General features: G+C 38.4%; 1 protein-coding gene across 1 annotated transcript in view; it reads right to left on the bottom strand.

Moving 5' to 3' along the window:
• RFX3 (regulatory factor X3) overlaps positions 1-25,338 on the bottom strand; it is a 250,403-nt gene that overhangs the window by 50,320 nt on the left and 174,745 nt on the right. Inside the window, exons 5-7 of the mRNA XM_040988901.1 lie at positions 17,870-17,944; positions 9,082-9,263; positions 5,397-5,516 (exon numbers count right to left, since the gene is read on the bottom strand). Coding sequence (XP_040844835.1) covers positions 5,397-5,516; positions 9,082-9,263; positions 17,870-17,944 — 377 coding nt within the window. The remainder of the gene's footprint in view (positions 1-5,396; positions 5,517-9,081; positions 9,264-17,869; positions 17,945-25,338) is intronic.

The following is a 25,338-nucleotide window of genomic DNA, read 5'->3' as shown; positions in this document are numbered from 1 at the left end:
TATCAATTCCCATTTTGCAGAGGAGGAAACTAAAGTTCAGGGAGTTAGCAATCTACAGGAGTATGACATCAGCCTGTGTGCAAGTTCCTACTTTCCCAGTTCTCAACGCAGAATTTTTTCAACCATCTAGGGAACTCTAAAAAGGTCTTCTAACCACAAAAGCTCTTGCCATTCATGCCTTGCTATTTAGTCATATACACATTTTTTTTCTTTGCCTACCATCACAGTCAAAGCATACTTGCTGGTTCATTTTTCCAACAAGCCTGTCTTTCCCTTCCTCTGGTACCCACCAATGTTCATTCTTACACATGCACTAAGTTCCTGGAGAAGACCTGCAGATCGGCAGGGAATGGAACATTTCCCATTAAACTGAAATGTATACATTAAAATGTAATGTCTTGGGCCCGGCGCCCTGACCTAGTGGCTAAAGTCCTCAAAGCGCCGGGATACCATGTGGACGCCGGTTCTAATCCCGGCAGCCCTGCTTCCCATCCAGCTCCCTGCTTGTGGTCTGGAAAAGCAGACCACAAAGCCTTGGGACCCAGCACCCCTGTGGGAGATCAGGAAGAACATCTGGGCTGTTGGCTTTGGATTGGCGCAGCATTGGATGTTGCAGTCACTTGGGGAGTGAATCACCGGATGGAAGATCTTCCTCTCTGTCTCTCCTCCTTTTTGTATATCTGACTTTGTAATAAGAATAAATACATCTTTAAAAAAAGAAGCAATGTCTCTCTTCCTTACATAGGTAAACATTTTATCTCTGCGTGTAAATTCTTTTTTTTCTTATTCTTATTTTCTGTTTTACAATTTTGCAGGCATAGGACTTAATCCCTTCCCTCTCTGCCATATACCCTTTTATCCCCAGCCACAGTTTTCTGTGTAGTAAAATAGTCTATTATGTGCAGTCTTGACTCCAACTTTCTGCTCTTTGTGCGGGTCGTAACACTGTTGGTATAGGCAACGGCAGAAAGCTTAATAGTTTGTAGTCTACGTATATTTAGAAGTTTCATTGGGAGCCTACTTTTATTCAGTAGAAACGATGCATTCTGTCAATTTTCTTTTGATTCCTGGATTCCGACATTGAAGACAAGCTTGGGTGATGGATGATGGGATACAAGTCATTTTTGGTTTTCTTTTGGGTCACCCCCATGGGACACCAAGGTTGAGTCCCAGGGTCCTTGTTATGACCAGGGCCACTCCTGGCTATTGCAGGCATTTGGGATGATCAACGGATGGAAGAAATGTTTGTTTCTTCCTATCTGTCCTTCAAAGAAAATGAAAATAATTTTTTAAAAAGATTCCTTTATTATTTTTATTGGAAAGGAAGATTTACAGAGAGAAGGAGAGACAGAGAGAACAATCTTTCATTTACTGCTGTACTCCATAAATGGCTACAATGGCCAAAGCTGAGCTGATCCAAAGTAAGGAGCCAGGAACCTCCTACAGGTCTTTCATGTGGTTGCAGGGTCCCAAGGCTTTGGGCCATCCTCCACTGCTTTTCCAGGTCACAAGCAGGGAGCTGGGATGGGAAGTGGAGCAGCCAGGACGTGAACTGGGGCCAAAATGGATTCCATCGCACTGTTCCCAAAATTTCAAAAATGTTTGAGGGAGAAGATGGGAGATGGTTTCTAAATGATACATTCCTTTTCTCTTTTACATTCTATGAGCCTGTGATATAGTTTCTAGATATGCCATACTCTGTATATAATGTGCAATTGGTATGTGTGAGTATTTATTTCAGAAATAATGAATGCAGTTTAATATTTTCAGAATAGCTACTGGAACAGACACAGCCAAGCACGTTGTCAAAAGCATTTGGCTCTTATCCACAGCTGTAGCTCCTGGGATCTGGAAAAATAGCTCCAATATATGTGCCAACATTCTCCATGTACTTCTTTTAAATATTAAAAATAAACTGTAGCAAGCATTTTTATTTGATCTGTGAACCTAGAAACGGTTGAGCTTCTGTTTGCCACTGATGAGTTTTCCAAACTAAGGTAAGAAGAATGAGTACATAAATATAATTGCTTTGAAAAGTGAATATTACTTAAGTATAAACACTACTTGAATCTGAATGTCTTCAGGAGAAGACATTTAAAGCAAGTAAGAAAAACAACGAAACAATGACACACTATTCTACTTTCTGAACAAGGGCATTTTATCTCTTTCTGAACGTCCATAATGCCATTAGTCTACCAAACAGTTGCTATATCGTGACAGACTCCAATCCAGTCCCTAGAGTGGGACTCGGAATGCCTGCCCGGTGTGCAGACATAGGGCCTTTCCTCCTTTCTCCTCTGCTGAACGACCCAGGAGAAGGCCGTGTCTACTTATATTTCCTGGAGTCAGCCGTCACAACCCATGATTGCTTTTGATCCAAGTGGGCTCCAGTATGCTCCTTTATTGCAGGTGAATGGCTGAAGATGGCTTCTTATTTTCAACTAACTGAAATGACAGGCTCTGTGAGATCTGCTTTTCCATTAGAAGCCATTTTATTTCTTTCCAGCCTCACAGCTATGTTCCATATGGTAATGTGGCTGAGAATCCTACTTGCCGATAAGAGAAAATTCCCTCTAGTGACTTGTCATATTTTCAGAGGAAAACCCTCACAGAAAAGAACACAAGAAAACTGTAACTCTATTAAAACAAAAATCATTACGGGTCTTGAAACGTTTGTAAGTTCAAATGTAACATGCAAATTTCTAAAATGAATACCAAAACATAAATTCCATTGACAAAATAATGTCAAAATTGTAAAACATGTAAAATTATACCACACATAGAGATGGCATAAATAATCTTTGAGGTTTTTAAACAATTCAATTTGAGGCTCTTAATTCAATTATCCTGAAATATTACATACAATACCTATTCCTGAATATGTTAAGCCTTTCATAGGTCATTGCTATTTCAACAGAAGTCTCGTGTAAATTTTTTTAACATATTACAGAAGAATCTTTTGAGTTCTAAAATCATCACCTTCTAATTTTTAAGGTATAAAACAAATGCTATACATTCTTTGGTTCCATCATTTTTGACATGTTGCCTTGGTCCACGTTTCAGCACGGTGTGGCGATGGTTTTGGGTAAGCCTATCAGTGCTCTCATTGGATAGACCTTCTCAGGGAAACACAGCCCGCTTGCTGTCTAATGGACACGAATGAAGATCCCAAGCAGCTGCTCACACTAACACTGCAGCCATTTAGCAATGTACCCATCCATAATGCAAAACACATATCACAGTAAGAAACCAACAAATCGGGGTCGGCATTCTGGTGCAGGGAGGTAAGCAGCCACCTATGCTGCCAACCCAGGGGAACGTTGACTTAAGTCTTCCCTCCTGGCCTATTGCTGATCGTTCTGGGAAGCAAGCCACCCACATCGAAGACTCCTAGTTTCAGCCTGGCCCAGCCTCAGCCATTACAGCCATTTGGGGAGTGAACAAGTGCATGGAAGATCTCTTTTGCAGGCATTTGGGGAGGGAATCACTGGATGGTAAACTTCTGCCTATCTCTCTCTGCCATTCAAATAAATGAAAATGAACAATAAAAAAATTTAAAAGAGAGTAAATTCTACAAGAATAATGTATACAGAACTTATGATTATTACTGAGAAGTTTGTCATTTCTTAACTATCCCCATATTGCTCTTTTTCTAAAAGCAATTACTACTATATAGAGAATAAAGAGGATTTTACGACTCATCTACCTTTTTAGCACCCTAATTTATTTAACAGGAGATCACAGGAAGCCCAAGTACATTTTTACCTAATGGATTTTTTGTCAGTGTTTATTTTATTATGCATAGTCCATTGAAAGTCTACATTTCAACTACACAAAGCTAGAATTCCTTGGAGTTAAACGACAGAAATAAGTCATATAAGGTCCTGGTCTGTTTCACCGGCTGTCCTTCCAAAATAGAAGGAACAGCAATTAAAAAGACAAAACTAAGAATCTTTACATTAAAACGAAAGCACACGAGAAAACCACCTAAAATCCTTGAGACGCCTTTATAAAACAGCCCGTCTTGAAGTGATCTTCAGTCTGAGACACACACACCGGAAATCATGTCTGTGTTAAAACCACTTAGCAAATTTCCTTACCTCCAGTCTCTTCCCAATATATATGTCTTGCCCCAAATCAAAAAGTCATCACTCTAGGAAAAATCAGAGTTTTATTGTTTCGCTTCATAGCCTCCCACAGCTTCAAAGCTATGCTCTGCACAAAGAACAAACCTACACACTTCATTTACAACCAAATCCTTCAACGTGTCATCCAAACAACGCTTTAATATTATCTCTGACTAAACTACTCAATTCTCTAACTTGATTGTCCTGCAAAACCAGCTTTATCAAATTGTGGACATCACGGGTGGATTTTCCCTCTCCTGAATATTTTTCCGAATCTTTTAATTACCAACTCAAACATCACTTCTCTTTGAATCTCATCAATCATCTCCCAAAGCTTGCTGAAAAGTAATCTGTATTTGTCAGTTCCTTGATCAAAACTTCATTTTAACGCTTCTCAAACTATATTCCTTCTTTTTAGTGGTTTACAATTTTCTATATGTCTTCCCTTCCGTGCTGACTCACTCAGGGGAAAGTAACAATTTTGGGGGCAAAGGATAATTTGACAATATATAACATCATGTGCAGGTCATACAAAATCATTCACTTAAAAATTAGCCTGCTGTAGGGTTACTGAAAGTCAAGTCCGACCTGTGGTTGCCTCGGTAAGGTAAGACCAAAAGAGTTCATGGGTTCTAAACGGCTTGCGAGTCAGGCATTTCCCTACCCACGACAGATGAAAGGCTGCTGTGGTGATAGGTTACCCGTCCAGGAGTGCATCAGAGTTCCTGCCTCTGACTAAAGCAGTATGGATGAGCAATCTGGCTGAGTTAAACTTTCTACCCATCCATGAATGCTTGAGATAGATCTCTTACAATTCTAGCGTCTACAATTCTACAACTACAGAAGTTGGAACCCAAAAAACATTAGTCCCAAACATTCTGCAAGAACTCATATTGTATCAAAAAGAATGCCTGGAAAGATGTGCAGAAAAGCAAATCCAAAGTTCCGGAACACTGAAACAAGTATCTCCAGTTGGCATCTGCTGGAGTGTGCACCTTATGCTTTCTGTTTCACTTCCCTGTTGGAACAGATTGGGATGTCACACATAAAAGGGGCCAAACACACTGAGAGATAAGTAATTTCTTAAAATTTGGGAAACAGATAGGGTCATGACAACTCTAAATCCTGTTTGAGAATGACCCCTGGAGAAAGCATGCCGGCGATCACAGCACTCCTGTGCATTTGCATGTTTGCTTCTGCCCAAGGAGTGGAGACCTAAGTAACTGGGAGATGCACAGACGTGGCGTTCCAGTGATGGAGTGAGCGTACCTTTGCTTCTGCTGCATGGGTTGTTGTCGCATGGCCATATACTGCATATCTTCTTGCAGACGATTAAGAGGGGAGTCCGGCTTCACACGAATCCCATAATAATGGTACTTGGAGTTTCCTCTGCATAAAACGAAAACGGACATTGCAAACACACACACACAAAGACAAGTATTAATCACACAATACACTCCTGTAATTTCGTATCTCAAAAATTCAGTAGGTGAGACATACAGATGTCATCTACTTAGGAGTTTACTTTTACTAAAAACGTTTCAAAAATCAATATAAGACCTTGGATCGATCAGCTGAAAGACCTAAGAGAAGCATTTTTCTGACAAATTTTCAGTGAAACACTAAACAGGAATAGGCATTTGGTCAGTCAGGATCCTTTTTGGTAGTTCGTGGGTTCAATTCCAAGCTCTGCTCTCTATTCCAGCTTCCCCTAACACACACTCAATTTTTGATTCCTGAGCCTAGTGCAGTAGCATAATGGCTAAAGTCTTAGCCTTATAAACGCCAGGATTTCATACGGGCGCAGGTTTGTTTCTCAGTAGCTCCACTTCCCATCCGGCTCTCTGCTTGTGGCCTGGGAAATCAGCAGTAGACGGCCCAAAGCCTTGGGACCCTGCACCCACGTGGGAGACCCGCAGAAGGTTCCTGGCTCCTGGCTTCAGATTGGCTCAGCTCTGGCCATTGCAGCCATTTGGGGAGCGAACCAGTGGATGGAAGATCTTTCTGTCTCTCCCTCTCTCTGTGAATCTGCCTTTCCAATAAATATAACTGAATCTTTAAAAAAAAAAGTGAATTTTGTGTTTACTTTGGTTCAAAGCCTTACAAAGGTCTGGTTCTGGTTTGAGTGATTTCAGCAGAAAATTTTATTCTTGGTTACTACTAGCCTGCATATAATTCACTTTAAAAAAAAAAAGAATCATCAGGATTTAGTTTTGCATTGAATGATAATTCGCATTCTATTCTAAGTGGGAAGCTCAGAAAACAAACGCTTAAAGAGTTTTCAAGACAGAAACAATCTCTGGAAACACATCCCTGTCGCTGCCAATCTTTCCTTCAAGTTGTATCTTCATAATATTTCTCTTGTTTATTCCCCAAACTCTCCCTCCACACTTAGTCTCTTCTTGTTTGCCAAGGCTTTGCTTTCTCACTATTGCTGCAAGTAATACACAGGATTTGGAAAGGAACAGGAGATAGACTAACTACACAGTGAGTGCGAGTGGGGTGGGAAAAAAGCAGGGCCATTAGAAATAAAAGCTGCAATAGTGCAAAATGTCCTTAGAGAGTCTCCTCATTCAGAAACCCAACAACTCCAATTCCGTCCCTTTCTATTATAAAGATATGTTTCGAGATTTAAATGGAGCCTCAGAATAGAGCCCGTTGAAATCTCCTTCAGTAACAAAGAAAACACAATACAGCTATTAGAATGCTGAAGAAAGCCCAGAGTTTCAAAATATCGGCTCTGTATGTGTGACGACTGAACCATCAGCAAGGAGATCGTAGGACAGATCCCCAAATAATGATTTTAGTGGTTTGGGGGAAAAATACTAGAGAAACATAAAGCTTTTTTTTTTCCCCTAGAAAATGAGTTTCTTTAGTCTCAATGAGCAATCATATTCTTCAGTTTAAAAAATACCCTGTGGAAGTACACAGAAAAGCTATCGAGGAGAGAACTAAGTCCCTAGCCGTGTGAAAGCTGGATGGTCACTTAAAATGCAACCGAAAGGGGCACTCAACACGCTCTGTACACATGAACCTGGCGGATCTCATAAAGCAGACGCAGTGATAGATTTTAGCGCAGGCTACACTGAAGTATGCTGCCTCTGGCATTTGAGGAAACAGCAGAAACAGGGCTGGGAGACTGGAAGGTTCCCGTTGCTTCTTCCCTCTGGATCAGTGTCATCCAATGTGGACCTCTGTCCTAGTCCCGGAGGAAAGGGATGTTTGTACCTCTGCAGACCCAGAGGAGAAGGGGAGCCAAGGGGCATGGCAGGACTCTCCCAGGTCACTGCCATCAGAGCACACCCCTCACACACAGCCTTCTGCACAGGCCCTGGCATAAAACATAATACAGTGTTCCCTGTTACACTGTGTCTTGGGTTGTGAATACTTTAGTCATACAGAATCTCCATTAAATGGATTTATAGGCCTTTTTTTAAAGCATCTGCTTTTTATTTATTTATTTTTATTGCAAAGTCAGATATACAGAGAGGAGGAGAGACAGAGAGGAAGATCTTGGGTCTGATGATTCACTTCCCAAGTGGCCGCAATGTCAAGAGCTGAGGGGATCTGAAGCCAGGAGTCACGAAATTCCTCCAGGTCTCCCACGCGGATGCAGGGTCCCAAGGCGCTGGGCCATCCTCCACTGCTTTCCCAGGCCACAAGCAGGGAGCTGCATGGGAAGTGGAGCAGCTCAGACACGAACTGGCATCCATAGGGGATCCTGGAGCATCCAAGGCGAGGACTTTAGCTGCTAGGCTACAGAGCCAAGCCCGAGCATGTCTTTGCTACAGGCAAAAAGGATCAATATTTTCTCACCTAGAACATCAACTTAGCTCTGTTATAAAATTATAATGAATTAATTAATTTGGCTGTTCATTAAGATTGAAATATTTTCACCAAAATATCTAAAAGTTGTGATTTATAACTAGAGGTGTATCACTGAAAAATAACACAGGGTAACAGCCCTATTCTAATGCTTTATATGATTTCTATAGTATTTAGAGTATCACAAGCATGCATATCTTTCTTCCCAACCCAAAGTATCTGTTACAATTTGTAAAAACTGTGAAAAGACAAAAAAAAAAAAACAAAAACGAGTGTTATATTCTTTTCGTCACATTTTGCTCATTAAAAACACTCCTTTAGGGCCCAGCGCAGTAACCTAGTGGCTAAGGTCCTTACCTTGCATGCACCAGGATCCCATATGGGCGTCGGTTCTAATCCCGGCAGCCCCACTTCCCATCCAGCTCCCTGCTTGTGGCCTGGGAAAGCAGTTGAGAACCGCCCAGAGTCTTGGGACCCTGCACTCATGCGGGAGACCCAGGAAAAAAACTCCAGGTTCCCAGGTTCGGATCAGCTCAGCTCAGCTAGGCTTGGGGAGTGAATCAACATATGGAAGATCTTGCTCCCTGTATCTCCTCCTCTCTGTATGTCTGACTTCACAATAAAAATAAATCTTAAACAAACAAACAAACAAACAAAAAACACTTCTTTACTTCCAAAGGGGGAAAAAAAGCAAAAAGCTGGTTCCGCACACTGTTGGTTTCTATCCTACGGAAACCTGTATTTTTACCTTTATATACATACAGTTTTATAATCAAGAACAAGAAGGGAAAGAGATAATAAGAAATAAAATGAGAATAAGGCACTACAAAGGACTGAAAGGGTTTTGTAAGCTTTCCAAAGGACTTTTAAGGGATGTCAGAGCAACAACAAAAGTCCTACGTAAATTCTACAATAACAGGTTGCTCTCCCAAGTTCTGAAGTTTCGCCCACTCGATGCTGAGGACAACTTGTCCTTCTGATTTGGCAGTATTCAATCAATAGTGAACTTTCCCTCTAACAGCTTTTACAAATTGAGCACATTTTATATTATTTGAAGACAAGTCCTTTGCTTAAATAATCTATTGAGTTGCTGCAATTTGAAAAAGAATGGTTTGCTTTCTCTACCAACCTAGTGCCCAATCTTCTGGTCCGAAGCCCCATAAAAATGGACCTTATCAGTTTTCCGAAAGAGGCAGCGTTGACCGGGTCCAGTTTATGTTCCTGACAGTGTCGAAGGTAGTGGTTGTACAAGGTGCTTCTGGGAAGGCTCACTCCTTCGGCTGTCTCATAATTGTCCAGCAGCCACTGGAGCTGGTAGGGAGAAGACATTCAATAGAGAGAGATCATTTAAAACGCCATAGTACATGGAAAGACTAACAAGTTCTTGATCAAGTCTTAGGACGGTTTACATTGGTCAGCCTTTCAGAGTCTCAGAAACATTGACAACAGATGAACAGCACTTATGAGCTCGGTCAATATCCATTTCCTCAGCTATGAAAGCACATGCACAGATAGACTAATTCACTCTGTAGTGATGGTCCTAACTACAATGAAACCAGTTACCAAGCCTAAGAGCATGGAGCACACTGCGTCTCTACCGTTGGTTTATCATAATATTTGAAAGCAGGTTGCCATGTGTTAGTTTTCATATTAAAGTTATATTCATTTTTTCCAGAAGTCTAATTTACCTATCCAAAAATAACCACTATATTTCACCATAACAGTAATATCCACTGAGACAGGTTATTTTTTTGTATAAGCAAAAAGGACAAAATTTACTCATTTCTCTCCCAGCAGGAAAGACATTCACCAGATATTGGCAAATCATTCACATGTAATGAAAAAGAATCATTTGGTAGCATTAGTCAACTTTTTATATATTGAAGTCACATTTTTTTGCACAATTTTGGAAGGCAAAATGAAATTATACTGATAATATTTTCTCAGCCTGTAGTTCACATTTTAAAGTTTTGTGCTGTGCATTAAAAAAAAAAACCTATAAAATACAGAATGTGCAAGAAATCCACAGAAAATCAAGACCAAGTATTTTGAAATTATGAGCAAAGTTTACCTGTTATCTCTTTATCAAAGGAAAATTGAAAATACTTAAGTGATTTTTCCGAAGACGACAACTGCCTCAACTTTGAAGTCAGATAGAAATTTTGGATTTCCCAATTTATTCCAAAGAACAGTTCTAGAAAGAATAATTCACTTAACTTTACGTCTCAACAAAATTTCCCCCCGCATAAACGGGAGATATGTTCTAGAACTGAAATTGAACATACTTCAAATTAAACAAATAAAAATTAGGTAAGCCACATGATTTGCTCAGTAAGAATCAAGTATGAATCGAGCAATAGGCGAGGCATCTCATGTTCCCAAGGTGGATGAGAGCTCTCTCAGAGTCACCAACAACTGCAGACAAATGTTAAAAATGATTCCTTCTTAAAAGATATCCAATCAAATTAGAGTATTTCTCCATTTTTTCACATACTTTAAAATTTGTGATCAGACTATTTATACAATACTTATATAATTAAATTTTTAGCTTTAAATCCATATTAATTTGGGGAGGACAGAATATAGCTATTAACCTAAAAGAGTTCAGTACTCTCTCACTCAAAAATCAGTCAGAAAGATTTTAATTCCTCCACAGAAAATGCATGGATGACAACATGTACACTCAAATATATGAATTACTTCTATAACATATACAACCTACCATAATACCTCTTCAAAAAATGACACAATACAGTTTTCATTTTTATAATGATAGAAAAGTGTTACATGTTAATAATTATTATTAATATGAATTATCCATGGTCTTGTTATTAAAGCTCTCCAAAGTTATTTAATTCAGGGTATTCTAAATTATACATAAGATAGGGTCACTGAATATATTCATGCAGTGTGAATGAGAGGAGGTAAGATGAGTGGGAAATTAAATGTCTGACGGTCAAGTTAGCATTCCTCCCATAACCAAGGTTTAGCACTTGTGTCCAAGCATGGAAGGCAGCCTGTGACTGTACAAGTTCCTTGAGCCCCTGCTACCCACATAACAGAGCAGGAATGAGTTTCTGTCTCCCACTTTTGGCCTGGCTCGGCCTCAGCTGTTGTTGGGCATTTGAAGAGTAAGGATGGAAGATCTTTCTGTCTTCTTCTGCTTTACAAATAAATCAAGACAATTTTCACAGCAGCAACACGAATTGGACTGTTGCATTTCACCCCATGCCTCAGGAGGGTGAGTGAGATTTGAAAGCATGTTGAGTGCCATGACTGCAGCCACAGTGAATCACGGTACACAGAAGTGTGGGCCCTTGTGCAACACCTAGACCCCAGACAGAGCAAAGACTGACAGCCTTGTACTAGCGTTCTCAGCATAGTAAAGAAAGAACAGAGGTCCTTAACAGGAAGGACTCAACTGGAGACACCTGAGGAAAAGAATCTCTTAAAAATGAATTGTACACATCTTTCAGAAGGTAGTAATCTTTTTAAACATTTATTTACATTACTTGAAATAGAGAGGGAGAGACAGAGAAAGAGAGAGAGAGAGAAATCCTCTATCTGCTGATTCACTGCCCAGATAGCCCCAATGGCCCAAGTTGGGCGAGTCCAAAACTGGGAGTAAGGAGTTTGTTTCACGTCTCGCACGTGAATGGAGAGGCCCAAGGTCTTGGGGCGTCCTACGCTGCTTGCTCTGGCCAATAGGAAGGAACTGGAGTGGAAGTGGAGCAGCCAGTCCAGCTCATGCCCACACAGGCTGCCAGTGCAGCAAGTGGAGGATTGGTCACATATGCCAGTGTCCACATCTGGACATAGCAATAACTTTAAAAGCTGAGCTAATAAATTCCTATCTCTACAAGAAAGGAGCACAAAATAAACATAGTTAAAATGCCAAACATGTTTGTAAGTGCATTCATGTATTCTCACAAAAGAATACATACTGTAAAAGGCATAATGGTATAAAGTTCTTTAAAATGTGAAAAAATCTATACTCCTTGCTATAAATGAACACATTACATGTAGGACACCTAAGTTTTAAGGATTATTTTTCCTTTTTTCAGAAATGAACACAATCAATTGTATAACATGAGCTCTGTAACTAGAAGAACATTTATTATAAAAGTGACTCAACAGAAACACTTTTAAAGATATAAAGCAAATGAAAATTACTGAATTAAAAAGTTACTCATAAAATTTCTGTAGATGGCCTTGATAGTGTAGTAGTCTTCTTGAAACAATTACTGAAAAGCAGAAATACCTAAAGATGAGCAATTATTTCTCCAGATTATAGAAATCATCATGTAGCTAAAACTTTAAATTTGAAAAGTAAAACAATATACAAAGCACTGCTCTGAAAGGGTTTTTTATATCACTATCATAATATAAAAGTTCAAAATAAAATATATACTGATGTGTTTCTGTGTTCAAATATATACACATATCTATCTATAAATACATCAGAATTATCTTAGGCAAAGTAGACTCTTTATATAAACAGTAAGATAATTCTAGCAAGACTTGGCATAAACTGCTTAGAAACCTAAATCATATTCTTAATATTCCTGCTGAGTATTTCAGAGAAGTAAGAGCTTTCCCTAGCCTAGCAGTACAACGAAAGGGCTGAACACGACACCACATCTGGGCTCTTTTGTAACCTGGTCATTGTTCTCACACAGCCTACATTCCTTTGTCTTCATCTCAAGTAATTTTCTTAAAACTGAGTTTGTGGAGCCAGGTGTCTCTATAGACCATCCACAAACACACAGAACCACTGGTTGGCTTTGCAAGCTTTCCACAGACACAGGCATTTGACAGCTGTGACTCCAGCTGTGGCAAGGCTGCCTTGTATGTTCTGCTGTGTTTGCAGGAGCAATGTTCTTCCTTGCCAGAAGCTTGGTGGGCACTGCGAAGGAACAAAGTGAAGTGCAGTGCAACAGCCTGGAAGGGATGGGATTTTGTCGCAGCACGGCTGGTCCCAGGCAGGAAGCCTGCCCAACGCCACACCAACCAGAGGTAGATCTTCTAAAAACACTGTAGCTGCCGACACTGTCTTAAGGGTTATGATATAAGGCTTTACAATTCAACCAGGTAACAACATTTACTTTCACTTCTAGTTTTTAACACGTTGATAAAATTTTAGTCTAAATAATTGTTAGAAAGCAGTTCTTTCACAGTAGGAGAAACTTTACAGTTACGTTTCTGGGTATGAGCAAGTCTGATTTATCCTTGTGTCATGCAAGGTAAGTTGGTGCCTGTTTCAAGACTTCAATCAGTCTTGTCTACAATAAAAGGTACGGTATCAGAATACAACACTCTTAACTTCAAAAATTTAGAGCTAAACTATTAGTTTATCTTTTACTTCTTTATACAATCTCTTGTGGGCACAAGCTTCATGCCCAGCTGCTCCACTTGCAGTCCAGCTCCTGGCTGTTATGCATGGGGACGCAGTGGAGAATTGTCCAAGAACTTGGCTCCGGCACCTAAGACCAGAAAGAAGCTCTGGCTCAGCATGGCCCGGTTTCAGGCCACTTGGTGAGTGAACTAAGACCATGAAGAAGCTCTGGCTCAGCATGGCCCGGCCTCAGGCCACTTGGGGAGTGAACTAGAAAGCTTGCTTCCTCTATTTCTGTCACTCTCTCTTTCTGAAACCCTGTAACTGTTGGCTCACATCTATCCATCAAAAAAACTCATAAAAATATGATGAGAACTTTAAACCGTATCTATATAATCCCAGTATTTTACTAATGAACGAACCTAAATTCATCCAATGGTAGAAGTCAAGATAATCACACCTTTCAATCTACGCATTTAATCCATTTTAAATAGGATACATTAAGAAAAATAAACAGTTCCTATTTTTCTCAAAGAAACATACTGATTGACAAATAAAAAATAAACATAGCATCACTCAATTCACATCTAAATGTAACATTTGGCATTTTCTTTCCCAAATGGGTTCTTATCAATGAGGATTTATTTTAAGTTCAGTTCACTCATAATATGAATCTTGAAAGTCCTTATTTCTGTAATAATTTAAACATAACTTATATTTAAAATGCCACAAAATCAAGGGAAGGCAAATGAAAAAGAAGGTTTCTTTCAGTTGAATATATTTCAAGTTAAAACTGTAAAAAATTTTTTTACCAAATTTCAAAAATATATAAGATAAACACTAATTCTTTTTATATGCTTAGGACAGCATTTTAAAAAATAACATTATATGAAAAAGAGAACAAGGAATTTAACATTTTGAATTTTAAAGGTATGAAATAAACCAATTTGCATACATTACCATGAAATGTTGACTTAATCACAATGGAGAAAAAAATATGTAAAACAATTCTGTAATGATAAATATCTTAAACATCATTTACCCAGCACTTTCACATAAAAAAATGTTAAAAATAAAAATAATTTCATTTAAAAGTGTATTTAAATTCTAGACAGAATTCTGGAAAATCAAACCGAAAGTATTGTTCTAAAACATGAGGTTACTTCATAAAGTTCATGGAAAAGGAATAGCCATGAAAAACCATGTATTAATTTTAAAAGTTTTGGAGAAATATGTACAATTCCAGTTTTCATGAACTTTCTGAAATGCTCATAAAAAGGTGATGATGTCATTGTTGGCTAGAATCTAAAAAAATAATGTGAGCTGAGGCAACAAACAAACAAACAAACAAATCCTGCCTGTTCTTAAACTGAAGGTTGCATGTGGGGAAGTGAAAGTAACCACCGATTTTTCCATCAGCTGGTGAGCCAGGAGAGGAACCTTGTTCAACAGTTCACACCAGCAGCTATTGAGGCACACTAGAAATCAATGGCAGGAACACAACGCATGCACAGATCCATGTGGAGATGCATATGTTACCGGCAAAGACATCCTAACACAGTGAATCTAAGAGAAGGTCTATTCCATCCTCTTGTTTCTTAATGTTCGTTCCTTCAGTAAATATTTAGTGAGCGTTCACCACGTATCCACACGATACTGGGGATGTCTGGGTGGCCAAAGTATACAATAATCTATACTTTATTTAGAAGTTTCATTGGTCAAAACTTATTTGCAAATCGCCTATGAAATGTTTGCGCTAACATCACTGCCACCACCTTACCACTGTTATTAGAATAGCACTGTGGATGCAGCGCAGCTCTGTTCAGTCATAGATGGGCACTGTATGGTGTGCAAAAAGTTATAAATGCATTTTAATCTGAATGCTAATACCATGACAGTGGTAAAAATAGATGAGGCATAGCACAAATCCTTAAGGACGTGTTGCAAACGGGATATACCTCATCCTCAATACAGAGTTGAAAAAGCCAAGCAAGCTGGATTCTACTTGAAAAGGACTGTTTACTTGATCTTCTCCCCAGAAAAGTTTGCTGAATTAGAGCTGATAACCAGTCATAAGAAGAAAGTAAGAATCCTTTCCATGTCATGTCACGATATGAGACTAGCCTTCTCAGCTCCAAATGCATAATTCACATCCCCCCTTGCAAAACGTGTAAATATGGAATACAGGTGATAGGGAATAATCCCTCAAACTCAAATAATTCAATAGAATGTCATAGATGAGGAGACATGTATTGCTTCTTGCCATTTAAAACGTTCTTGCAAATCTCTGCTGAAAATTTTCTAAACATGGAAAACTCAATCAGATTCCCAAAATTCAGAATTCCTTTAGCAGGTTGTTATCAACTAGAATCCAAGCAATATTTTACTCTAGTTCCTGTGGCATTTCTAATGAAAATCTGGAGTACAACAAACTTCCCAGAAATAGAAAGGCTCCAGGATGTTTTCTTCTGATTCAGGGAGAGACGAACCTCATGGACAGGTCAGCAGACCACTGGTCCTGTCTCCACTTACAAGTCATCTGGTGAATCATGCATATTCCTAAAGACATGATTAAACATGCGCTTCTGAATCAACTTAACTGTGTCTTAGAGGTGTGATACAATCGAATCAGAGGCGCTAGAGAAAGGTTATTCTCGCATTTGTAATATATGTGCTCACTTGTCCTGTGCACTGTGATACACTGGAATGCAATGCACGCTACTAAAAGTATGGAAAATGTGCCATGCTGTCATAGAAAACATGAAGTGGTGGAAAAATGAACACACACATGTGGTTTATGCAATATAAACCATTCATTCATTGTATATCACCTCATGAATTATATGAGAAAAGTTATTCTAGAAAACCTAGATATTTGAAGAGCTGCAAACAAATTGACAAGTAAAAAAAATACAAAACCTATGTTCTGTATATTATTGTTCATGAAAATACTCATGAACTAAAATTAAACATATACAGACGCAATGAACTAACATCAAGCACACAATTAAACACATCATCTGCTTTGTTGAATTACAGATGTCAAACAAAAACGCAATGTGAATTGACCGTTAAGACACAACTCAAAAAGCACCTGGAAGTTTAAGTTTTATTTTTTTTCTTAAGTCTCTGCACTTTTCTGACCGAAACTGGAGGACATTTTCAAAACACACATACCAGATTACGTATCACCCTCTCTCCCATGTTTACACAGTCTATTAGGATACAGTAAATTATCATTTAGCAAAGCAGATCCAGGCCTACATGGCAGGGATACGCTTGGAAAACTTACAGAGGAGAACTGTATTAAATATGGGTTTTGTCAAAAGGGGAAGCAAGTCATGTATTTCAAATTGTTTCAAAAATATACACTATTATTTTTAAGTTACATCTTTAATTTTCACCAAAATTACATCGGTATTCTTGAAGCTGGCAGTCATGTTCTTCTGTGCCATGAAACTGCCATTTGATAAAGGAACAGGGGAAAAAAAATGCCTCAGGAAAAAGCAAATGTGTTGAACATAAGGAAAATTTTAATGTTATTTTGAAACATAAAATTTAAATTTTTTTGAAATTCAAATCTTTACAAAGCATAGCAAAAACATGTTCCATGAACTAAACCCTGGGAAGAAATTGTAGATTTTAATTTTGGTGTTTTAGAGAAAAAGAAAAATCCTTCTAACTAATGTCACTAATATCACTTTAGCAGTACATCTCTATCGAATAGATTTAAATCCCAAGTCTATTTATTTGTTCCCACATAGTCAAAAAAACTCATTTGCACAAGGTAATTTCTAAGTTGTATTTGCTTTTATTCCTCAGATGTTAGTACTGGATAATAAAAAGCTATTTTTGATTTCATACAACTGCCATCACCCCTCTCACGGTTACTTACCAGAGTCCCAGGGATGCAGCAGCTGGGTAAGAGTGACAATGTTCAGGACACAGGCAGGACAACTGATCTACCTCAGTTATTAGCAGTTCAAGGGTCATCTACGGCTTCACTGTTTCTGTTGGCTCACCTTCATTTCTCTTTAGGTCCCAGGACCTCAGCTACCTTCTACTGCCTTCCTGGTCAAGCAATCACTTTCAGATTACCACTGCATTTGGCTTGAGTAATCTTTTCTCACATGAAACAATGCTACTGGTCACAGGAATAGACACAACCTTTTCTCTGTCTAGGACCCAGAGATGCAGCTTATGGGCTTTCATTCCACAGTCAAAAAAACACCAAACTGAAAAAAAAAAAAAGCTGTACTTATGTTTAAAACATCATTAATTACTTTGAAGAGTACAACTTAACAACAATAACAACTTGTTATTAACTTAAAAAAATGTTAGATATGTACCAACATGAGTACAAACACCTAGAAAAGCAGAATCCTCGGGACTCTGCTTTTTTGATTTTCCACTTCAAATATAGACATTAAATGATAGAGATGATAAGGGGCTGAGGAAAGGAGGTTAGGAAGTGAAATAAATCAATGAACAAATAAATAACAAATAAATAAAACAAGCATTTAGAGGCAAGCAACACATGCAGAACAAGCCAGAGATTAGTGTACAAGAAGAGGCAACTTACATGGCTGTTGAGCAGAGAGCTTCTGTGAGTGGACAGACCGTCAGACTTTTGCAGCGTCTCAATCGCCATTTCAATCTGATAATAGATGTCATTAAAAAAAAGGGCTCAAGACAAGATAGTCACAAATGGCTGGCCAGAGACTTTCTGAATAGTTTCTTTCAAGTTCAGTTTCCTTGTAAATGGTGACTAAGGAACAGCTGTCACCAAGTGTGCTGTTCCCTCTTCTTCCCCCACAACCCCAGAGAATAAAATAAAAATAGGCACACTTTAATAACAACCCAATAACAAAAGCAATCCTTTTTGAATATCCTGTAAGTCTAATTGGAATGGAGACCTGAGGAGCAGGAACCCCTGACATATTTTTTCGAGTTAAGAAAAAACATTCTTGACTTTGATAGCTCAAGGTGTGAGAGAATACCCACTCATTTTCTAGTCTAGCATCTAAGAAGTATTTTCTGTTTGAGTGTGTCATGAGAGGAAAAGCCCCATCACAGATTCTGAATGTCATATGCATTTAGTATTTTAATGCACATGTATAAAAATGTATACACTCTTCTCTTAATCTTACGTTGAAATTTGGTCATTAGGATGACCAAAGTTGGTCATTAGAATAAACCAACATCAAGATGGAACCATGGACCCTGTGTGGTATTTCAGGATGTGGTAATAGGCAGAGCTGGTAGGAATGATAGCAGAGATGCAATCCAGAAGAGAAAAATAACTCAGAGTGAGAAAAGAAAAGGGAAAACTACAAAACTAGTTTTATTTCTTGTCATCTCAACAAAGCACGAGCAGTCATAAAGCTTTCATTTAGTAGCATGTGACAGCAGTGAGCAGGATAGACCCCGGACAGCCTTAGAGGTACCAATCTTCGGCTACTGTTCACACATCCTATTACAAATAAGTTTTGTCACCTGGTTCTAGCAAATGATAGCAACTGGAGAATTTTGGAAAACATGTATTATGAAATTATGAGAAAGTTGGTTTCGATATTTTGAACCATATAACCACATCAGCAACGTTAGTATAATTATAAAAATATTCAGTGCTTTAACATGTAGTTCACTTTCTTACACATTATTGTGGCTGTGGAAAGTGATGATGCCATGAAATTTTAATACACTTTTCCCTCCCAAAGAAAAACCAGAGGCGGTTAACAGCCAGAGCCAAGCCTATCTTTCCTGTCAAGCTTCCATTTATTCATGGTAGAATACTGTACACAAAGAATATTCAGCACCAACTATAGAAATGTTAAATACAGTTGTCTTCTAAACAAACTGTTCATTAACCCTTTAAATTTAGTTTATATTTTGTTCCTAAGTTGATTGGTCCTCTACATCTGAGTTAACAAAATATAATACTTCGAAAAACACTTTAGTGTTGGAAGCTGGAGGTGAAAAAGCCTTAAATTAATTCATAAGAGGAAGTAATACGATTTATTCTATCGTTAGCCATTGTTAGAATACAGAATTATGTAAACTGGCTTCTGAAACATTCGCACAACCAGATGGAAATCAATGTTGGTCTTCATTTTACTTGAAAATAAACTGAAGAAAGAGATGTTACATGAGTGAGAAATGATCCATGACACATAGAAATGTAAGGAACAAACAAGCATCTTACCATAATATTAAAACTACAACTAAAGGGACCCTGGTACTGTGTCTCTTACAAGCAGATCAGGAAGTGCTCTCCGTCTCAGAAATACAGGTTAAAAACAGCTGAGAAGACTCTATTAATCACAAACCACTTCTCGGGAGAATCTGCCTATGATATTAATCTGCTACAATACTTACTCTTTCTTTCAATTTGAATGTATGGAATTTAATCGAAGATTTCATCTCACTAAATAAAAATAAAATGATGCATATCTTGTGGTTCTCTTGGTGTTAATGAAAGGAAAACTCAGAAAAACAGCAACAGGGCAGTACTGAGGGCCGCCCATGCTCAGGGTTTCTGAGGCCTGGATATTAGATAAACCAGCATTTCCATTACTTAGCCTTTTTTAGCATTTCTACTTCTTAGAAACTTGCCTCTATTCTTTACATTTTTAATATAGGGTGGTTCCAGAATTTCAATGATTCCCTAGAAAGTCAGGTGATTAGGAAATTATTTTCTCACTTCTACTCTGATGTTAAACAGCTTGGGGGGAGGTAAGGAAGTGTATAATTGGCGACAGAGGTCAAAATGGGTTACCCCATGAGAGAAACAAACTAACTTTCCAAAAATTCTTGAACCTTCCGAGGACTTTTGTTTTGTTTTTGCCATAAAGGTAACAAAGGAGTTGCTTGTTTGGTTGCAAGAATCTTCTGCCCTAATCTGATTGGACCTGTGCTGAATGTGTGGGGGCTAGAGCATAGAAAGGAGGAAAGATGTTATGATAGGAAAACCAAGAAATTAACATTATCCTTTATCTCTAAGCAAAACAACCACCCTCAGAGAAATCAGGTTGGAAACTAACAGCCTTCCAAACACCAGTGAACTCAAAATGTTGATTAATTAGTCCAAACAGGTAACGAGAACACTAGGTGCTTACAAAGACATTGAATATTTACTAAGTTCTTTAGAAATACTCTAGGGAACTTCAGTTTTATACAAGAATCTTTTATCATGATGAACCTGATGGCAATGTTTGGAGGATGGATTTTACTTATGAGAGTGACGGGGTGTTCCATATGCAAATGGAATGAGTAAATATTTTACCAAAATCTTAAACTGTAAGACTTTACAAAGGAGCTCAGCATTACTGCTCTCAAAGGAGATTAGTCAGTGCTTCTGTTTTCAAAGAGAAAAAAAAACTCGTCAGAAAATAGCAGAAAAGTTTCATGTGACCATCAGTCACTTCTTGGAAGAATACGTATGTATATACATACATCACACACACACATACCTATTAGAGATCTTCAAAACGAGTTCATGGAAAATAAATATTATGAAAACTGTACACAGATTTCAAAATTGTATACCAACACTTGTTTTTTAATTTTACTCCTCCATCAACATTCTGAAATCGCCCCCTCTATTATAAGCATACCATGAGTGAGGATGAAACAGATTGGAATTAGACATTGATATGTGGATTCAGACAGTAAGGTTTAAACAAAAGCCTAGGGATATTTGAAAATTCTTGTTTTCAGATGAAGCCGGTTGACTGGTTTTGCTAGCTAAAACGGGCAGTGTTAGTAATAAGGTTTACAAACAAGAAAAGGTTGAAGAGCACCCAGGGAATGTCTCTGGAATGAATGGAAACTTTAGAGGATCAGATTATGAGAAGAGATTATTATTCACAGGAATACATTGTGACAACAAAAGGAAAGTCAACATGAAGGCAAGTTGAAAGGGACATCATAGAAAGAGGGAAGAAGAAAAACAAAGAAGCGAAATTTTAATATATAAAGTTACAGAGAATTAAACAGCTCCATTATAATACATGATGAATGATTTCACCCCTATCAATTAGCTTCGATCTTCTCAATGGCACATGGATAACATCTATGCATACAGAGAGGACTTGAAAGAGAATTAGGATGAATTTCTATTATGCTCATCAGATACAACTAAACTGTAACATTACTGTGGATTATATATTCTGGCAAATATGTGTTTAGCTTTTGGGAATGATCAACGCCAAGGAAAGCACGGCGCACTTTCGCATTTGACACCTAAAATCCATCATGGAGGGAAAATGGAGACCAATAAGTCAAAATACAACAGCAGACATGCAAAGACCCGGAGACAGAACAATATGCTACTAAATGAATAATGTGTTAGAGAGGAAATCAGAGGGGAAATTAAAGATTGCTTGAAATAAATAAAGGACTCAACACGACATATCAAACCTTACAGGACATAATCAAGGCAATGTGAAGAAGAAAGTTCATCTCAATCAATGTTTATTGTTAAGAAATCAGAAAAGCACTAAGAAAATGAACTAACTATACATTTGAAGGAGTTAAAAAAAAAACCAATCCCAAGATTAGCAGGAAAAAACAAATAACCAAAATAAGAGAGAAAATAAACCAAAGAGAGACCAAAAGAACAATACATATGAATAATCAAAACACTGGTTCTTTCAGAAAATCAACAAAATTGATTCCCCACTAGCCAAACTAATAAAAAAAAAAAGGAGGGAGAAGATACACATCAACAGCATTAGGGACAAAAAAGGAAATATAACAACGGACACCTTGGACATTCACAGAAGTATTAGGAACTAGTAAAAGCAACTATATGCCAAGAAATCAGAAGAGCTAGAAGAAATGGATAAATTTTTGGATACATATAACCCACCAAAATTGAATCCTAAGGCAATTAAAACTCTAAATAGACTTATAAAAGAACCAAGATTAAACCAGTAATTAAATCCCTCCCAACCAAGAAAACCCCTGCACTAGATGGCTTCGCTGTTGAATTCCACCAAATGTTTCAAGCACTTACCCCAATTCTGCAGAAGCTATTCCAAGCAATAAATGGGAGACAATCCTAACTTCTTCTATGAAGCCCTATCACCTTAATATAAAGCCAGAGAGAGATGCAACAGAAAAAGAGAACTACAGACCAGTATTCCTGTTGAACACAGATGAAAGAATCCTAAACAAAATACAAGGGAACAGAATCCAACAATACAGCAGACAGATCATTCACTGTCACCAGGCGGGATTTATCCCTGGCAGGCACGGATGGTTGAACATTTACAAACCAACAAAGGTGATACAGCACACCAACAAATTGAAAAATAAAACCCACAAATCCTCTCAATAGATGCAAAGCAGGCATCTCATAAAATCCAACACCACTTCACGCAAAAAAAAAAAAAAAACCTTCAGCAAGACAGGCATGGGAAGGGGAAGAATATTCTATAATACAATCAAAGCACTATACAAAAAGACCCAATGCCAGCAACATACCAAATGGGGAAAGGCTGGAAACTTTTCCACTAAGATCTAGAATCAGACAAGGATGTCCACTCTTACCCACTGCTAATCAATATAGTCTTGGAAGTTCTTGTCAGAGCTATTAGGCAAGAAAAACAAATTAAAGGAATTCAAGTTGAAAATTAGGAATTTAAATTATCCCTATTTGAATTCAAATTAAGTAGAGACATTATTCTCTCTCTACTTAGAGAACCAAAAGACTCTGTCAAGAGGCTATTGGAACTCGTAAGAGACATTGGAAGGGTAGTCAGATACAAAATTTATGAACATAAATCAATGGCACTAGTATACAAAATTAATTCCAAGGCTGAGAAAGAAACTGTAACTAAGGAATAAACCTCCTTCAAAATAGAGAGGAATCTTAAATAACTAGGAATTAACCTAACCAAAGATATAGAAATCCTCTATGATGAAAACTGCAAAACATTAAAAAAGAAAAAGAAATAGAAAAAGATATTAAAAGATGGAGAAGGGCCCAGCACAGTAGCCTAGCAGCTAGGGTCCTCATCTTGCAGGTTCCCATACATGCGCTAGTTCGTATCCCAGTGGCCCCACTTCCCATTCAGCTCCCTGCCTGTGGTCTGGCAAAGCAGTTGAGGATGGCCAGGGTCTTGGGACCCTGCACCCACGGAGGAGACCCAGAGGAGGTTACTGGCTCCTGGCTTTGGATTGGCTCCGTTCAAACCATTGCAGCTTCTTGTTCCAGAATCAGCAAGATCAACATCGTCAAAATGTCCATAACACCCAAAGTAATATATACATTCAACATGATCCCAACCAAAATCCCAGCAACATTCTTTTCAGAAAGAGAAAAGAAGATATAAAAGTTCCTTGGGACACCAAAGAGATCATGAATAGCCAAAGCTATCCTGACGAACACACATCTAGCTGTTGAAATCACAACACTAGGTCTCAAGATCCACTACAGGGCAATGGTTATACAAACCAGTCTGTTACTGATACTGAAAAAGAGCAGATCAATGGAAGAGATTAGAATCCCCAGGATGGAGCCGACACAGTTCATCTTTGTTGGGACAATTGGACAGCAGCCTGCAGAGGTAAGAAGCAAGACTCCAGCCTCTCACCTTATGCAACAACCAGCAGTAAATGGATCAAGGACCTAAATCTGCAGGCACAAACCATTAGACTATTTAGAGGCAAACACAGGCAACAGTGGAGAACAACTGCACTTGGAAAAGGCTGAAAATGGTCTCTTTATCGGAATCAATTACTATAGACAATTGTGATCGAAGCAGTATAAGTAGGCAGGTCATGGACACTGTGGCAATGGTGCTGGCTAACTCAACTGAAAGGGTTACTGTGCAGTTCAAATATTATCTGGATTTGTGATCTGATTTTAATCCTTTGCTGCCACGCCTGTACAAGACTCAGGTGATACAGTAGTATTACGAGGAGATAAACTCAGTTTGGCTACGTTTGAAATTACATTGGTGATTCAGAAGCTCAGTGGTAGGACAGTGGGTGAAGCCCACCACAGGACTGTGGGGTTATGGGATGTCCATTTCCGCTTTGGAGGTTTAGGTAGCTCGCAGTGCTGACACTAGCATGATCAGTCCACTCTGCAAACCTTCACAGAAACGCAATGCATAATGTATGCTAATTGCTTAATAAGTGTAAGAGAAATGCAGTGACAAGGAAAACCTATGAATATACATACTTTTATTCTAAAACACTGAAGGTATTAAGAACAGTTCCAGGGCCCAGCGTGGAAGCCTAGCAGATAAAGTCCTCACTTCGCACATGCTGAGATTCCAAATAGTGCCAGTTCTAATCCCGGGGGGGGGGGGGTCCCTGCTTCCCATCCAGCTCCCTGCTTGTGGCCTGGAAAAGCAGTCAAGGATAGACCAACACTTTAGGACCCTACACCCATGTGCAAGAGGCTCCAGGCTCCTGGCTTTGGATTGGCTCAGCTCCAGCCATTGTGACCACTTGGGGAGCGAATCATCTGTCTCTCCTGCTGTCTGTACATCTGACTCTCCAAAAATCAAATAAATCTTAAAAAAAAAAAAAGAAGAAGAATGGTTCCCAAAACCTCAACTATATTCAATTCCGGTTTTTCATCTTCTAAATTCTCAACTATCCAGCGAAGGAAGTCTTTATGTAAAAATCATTATCAAGGTTTATTTGAATCATGACACTTCACAGGTAACCTTAATACTCACAAATATTAACCTGTAATAATGGATTGTTTCAGCCACCATGCTCTTGTATAATATGAAGAAGCAAAATACGTTTCATAATGCTGAAATCCAAAACTCCCTTGCAATTTTTTTCTAGCGCGTGACTTCTCATTGATAGATAATGTTCACTTGCCCATCCCTGTTCTCTTTATGCATTCTGTCAGAGATGTCTTGGTGCTTGTGAAAGCAGGAATATAAATTGTTACTTAATTTCAAGAAATGGTTTCCTTCGCTGTTCATACATGCTTTCTTAATGTTTATTTATTTACGATTTTTTTTCTATGTAAGACATAAGCTGCTGTCTCCGACAATGTCCTAGCAGGAAACGGAATGA

The sequence above is a fragment of the Ochotona curzoniae genome, unplaced genomic scaffold (assembly GCF_017591425.1).
Source record: "Ochotona curzoniae isolate NIBS_2020 unplaced genomic scaffold, NIBS_Ocur_1.0 contig_50, whole genome shotgun sequence".
Lineage (NCBI taxonomy): Eukaryota > Metazoa > Chordata > Mammalia > Lagomorpha > Ochotonidae > Ochotona > Ochotona curzoniae.
The sequence above is the reverse complement of the archived record's forward strand: the minus strand, read 5'-3'. Positions and strand labels throughout refer to the sequence as shown.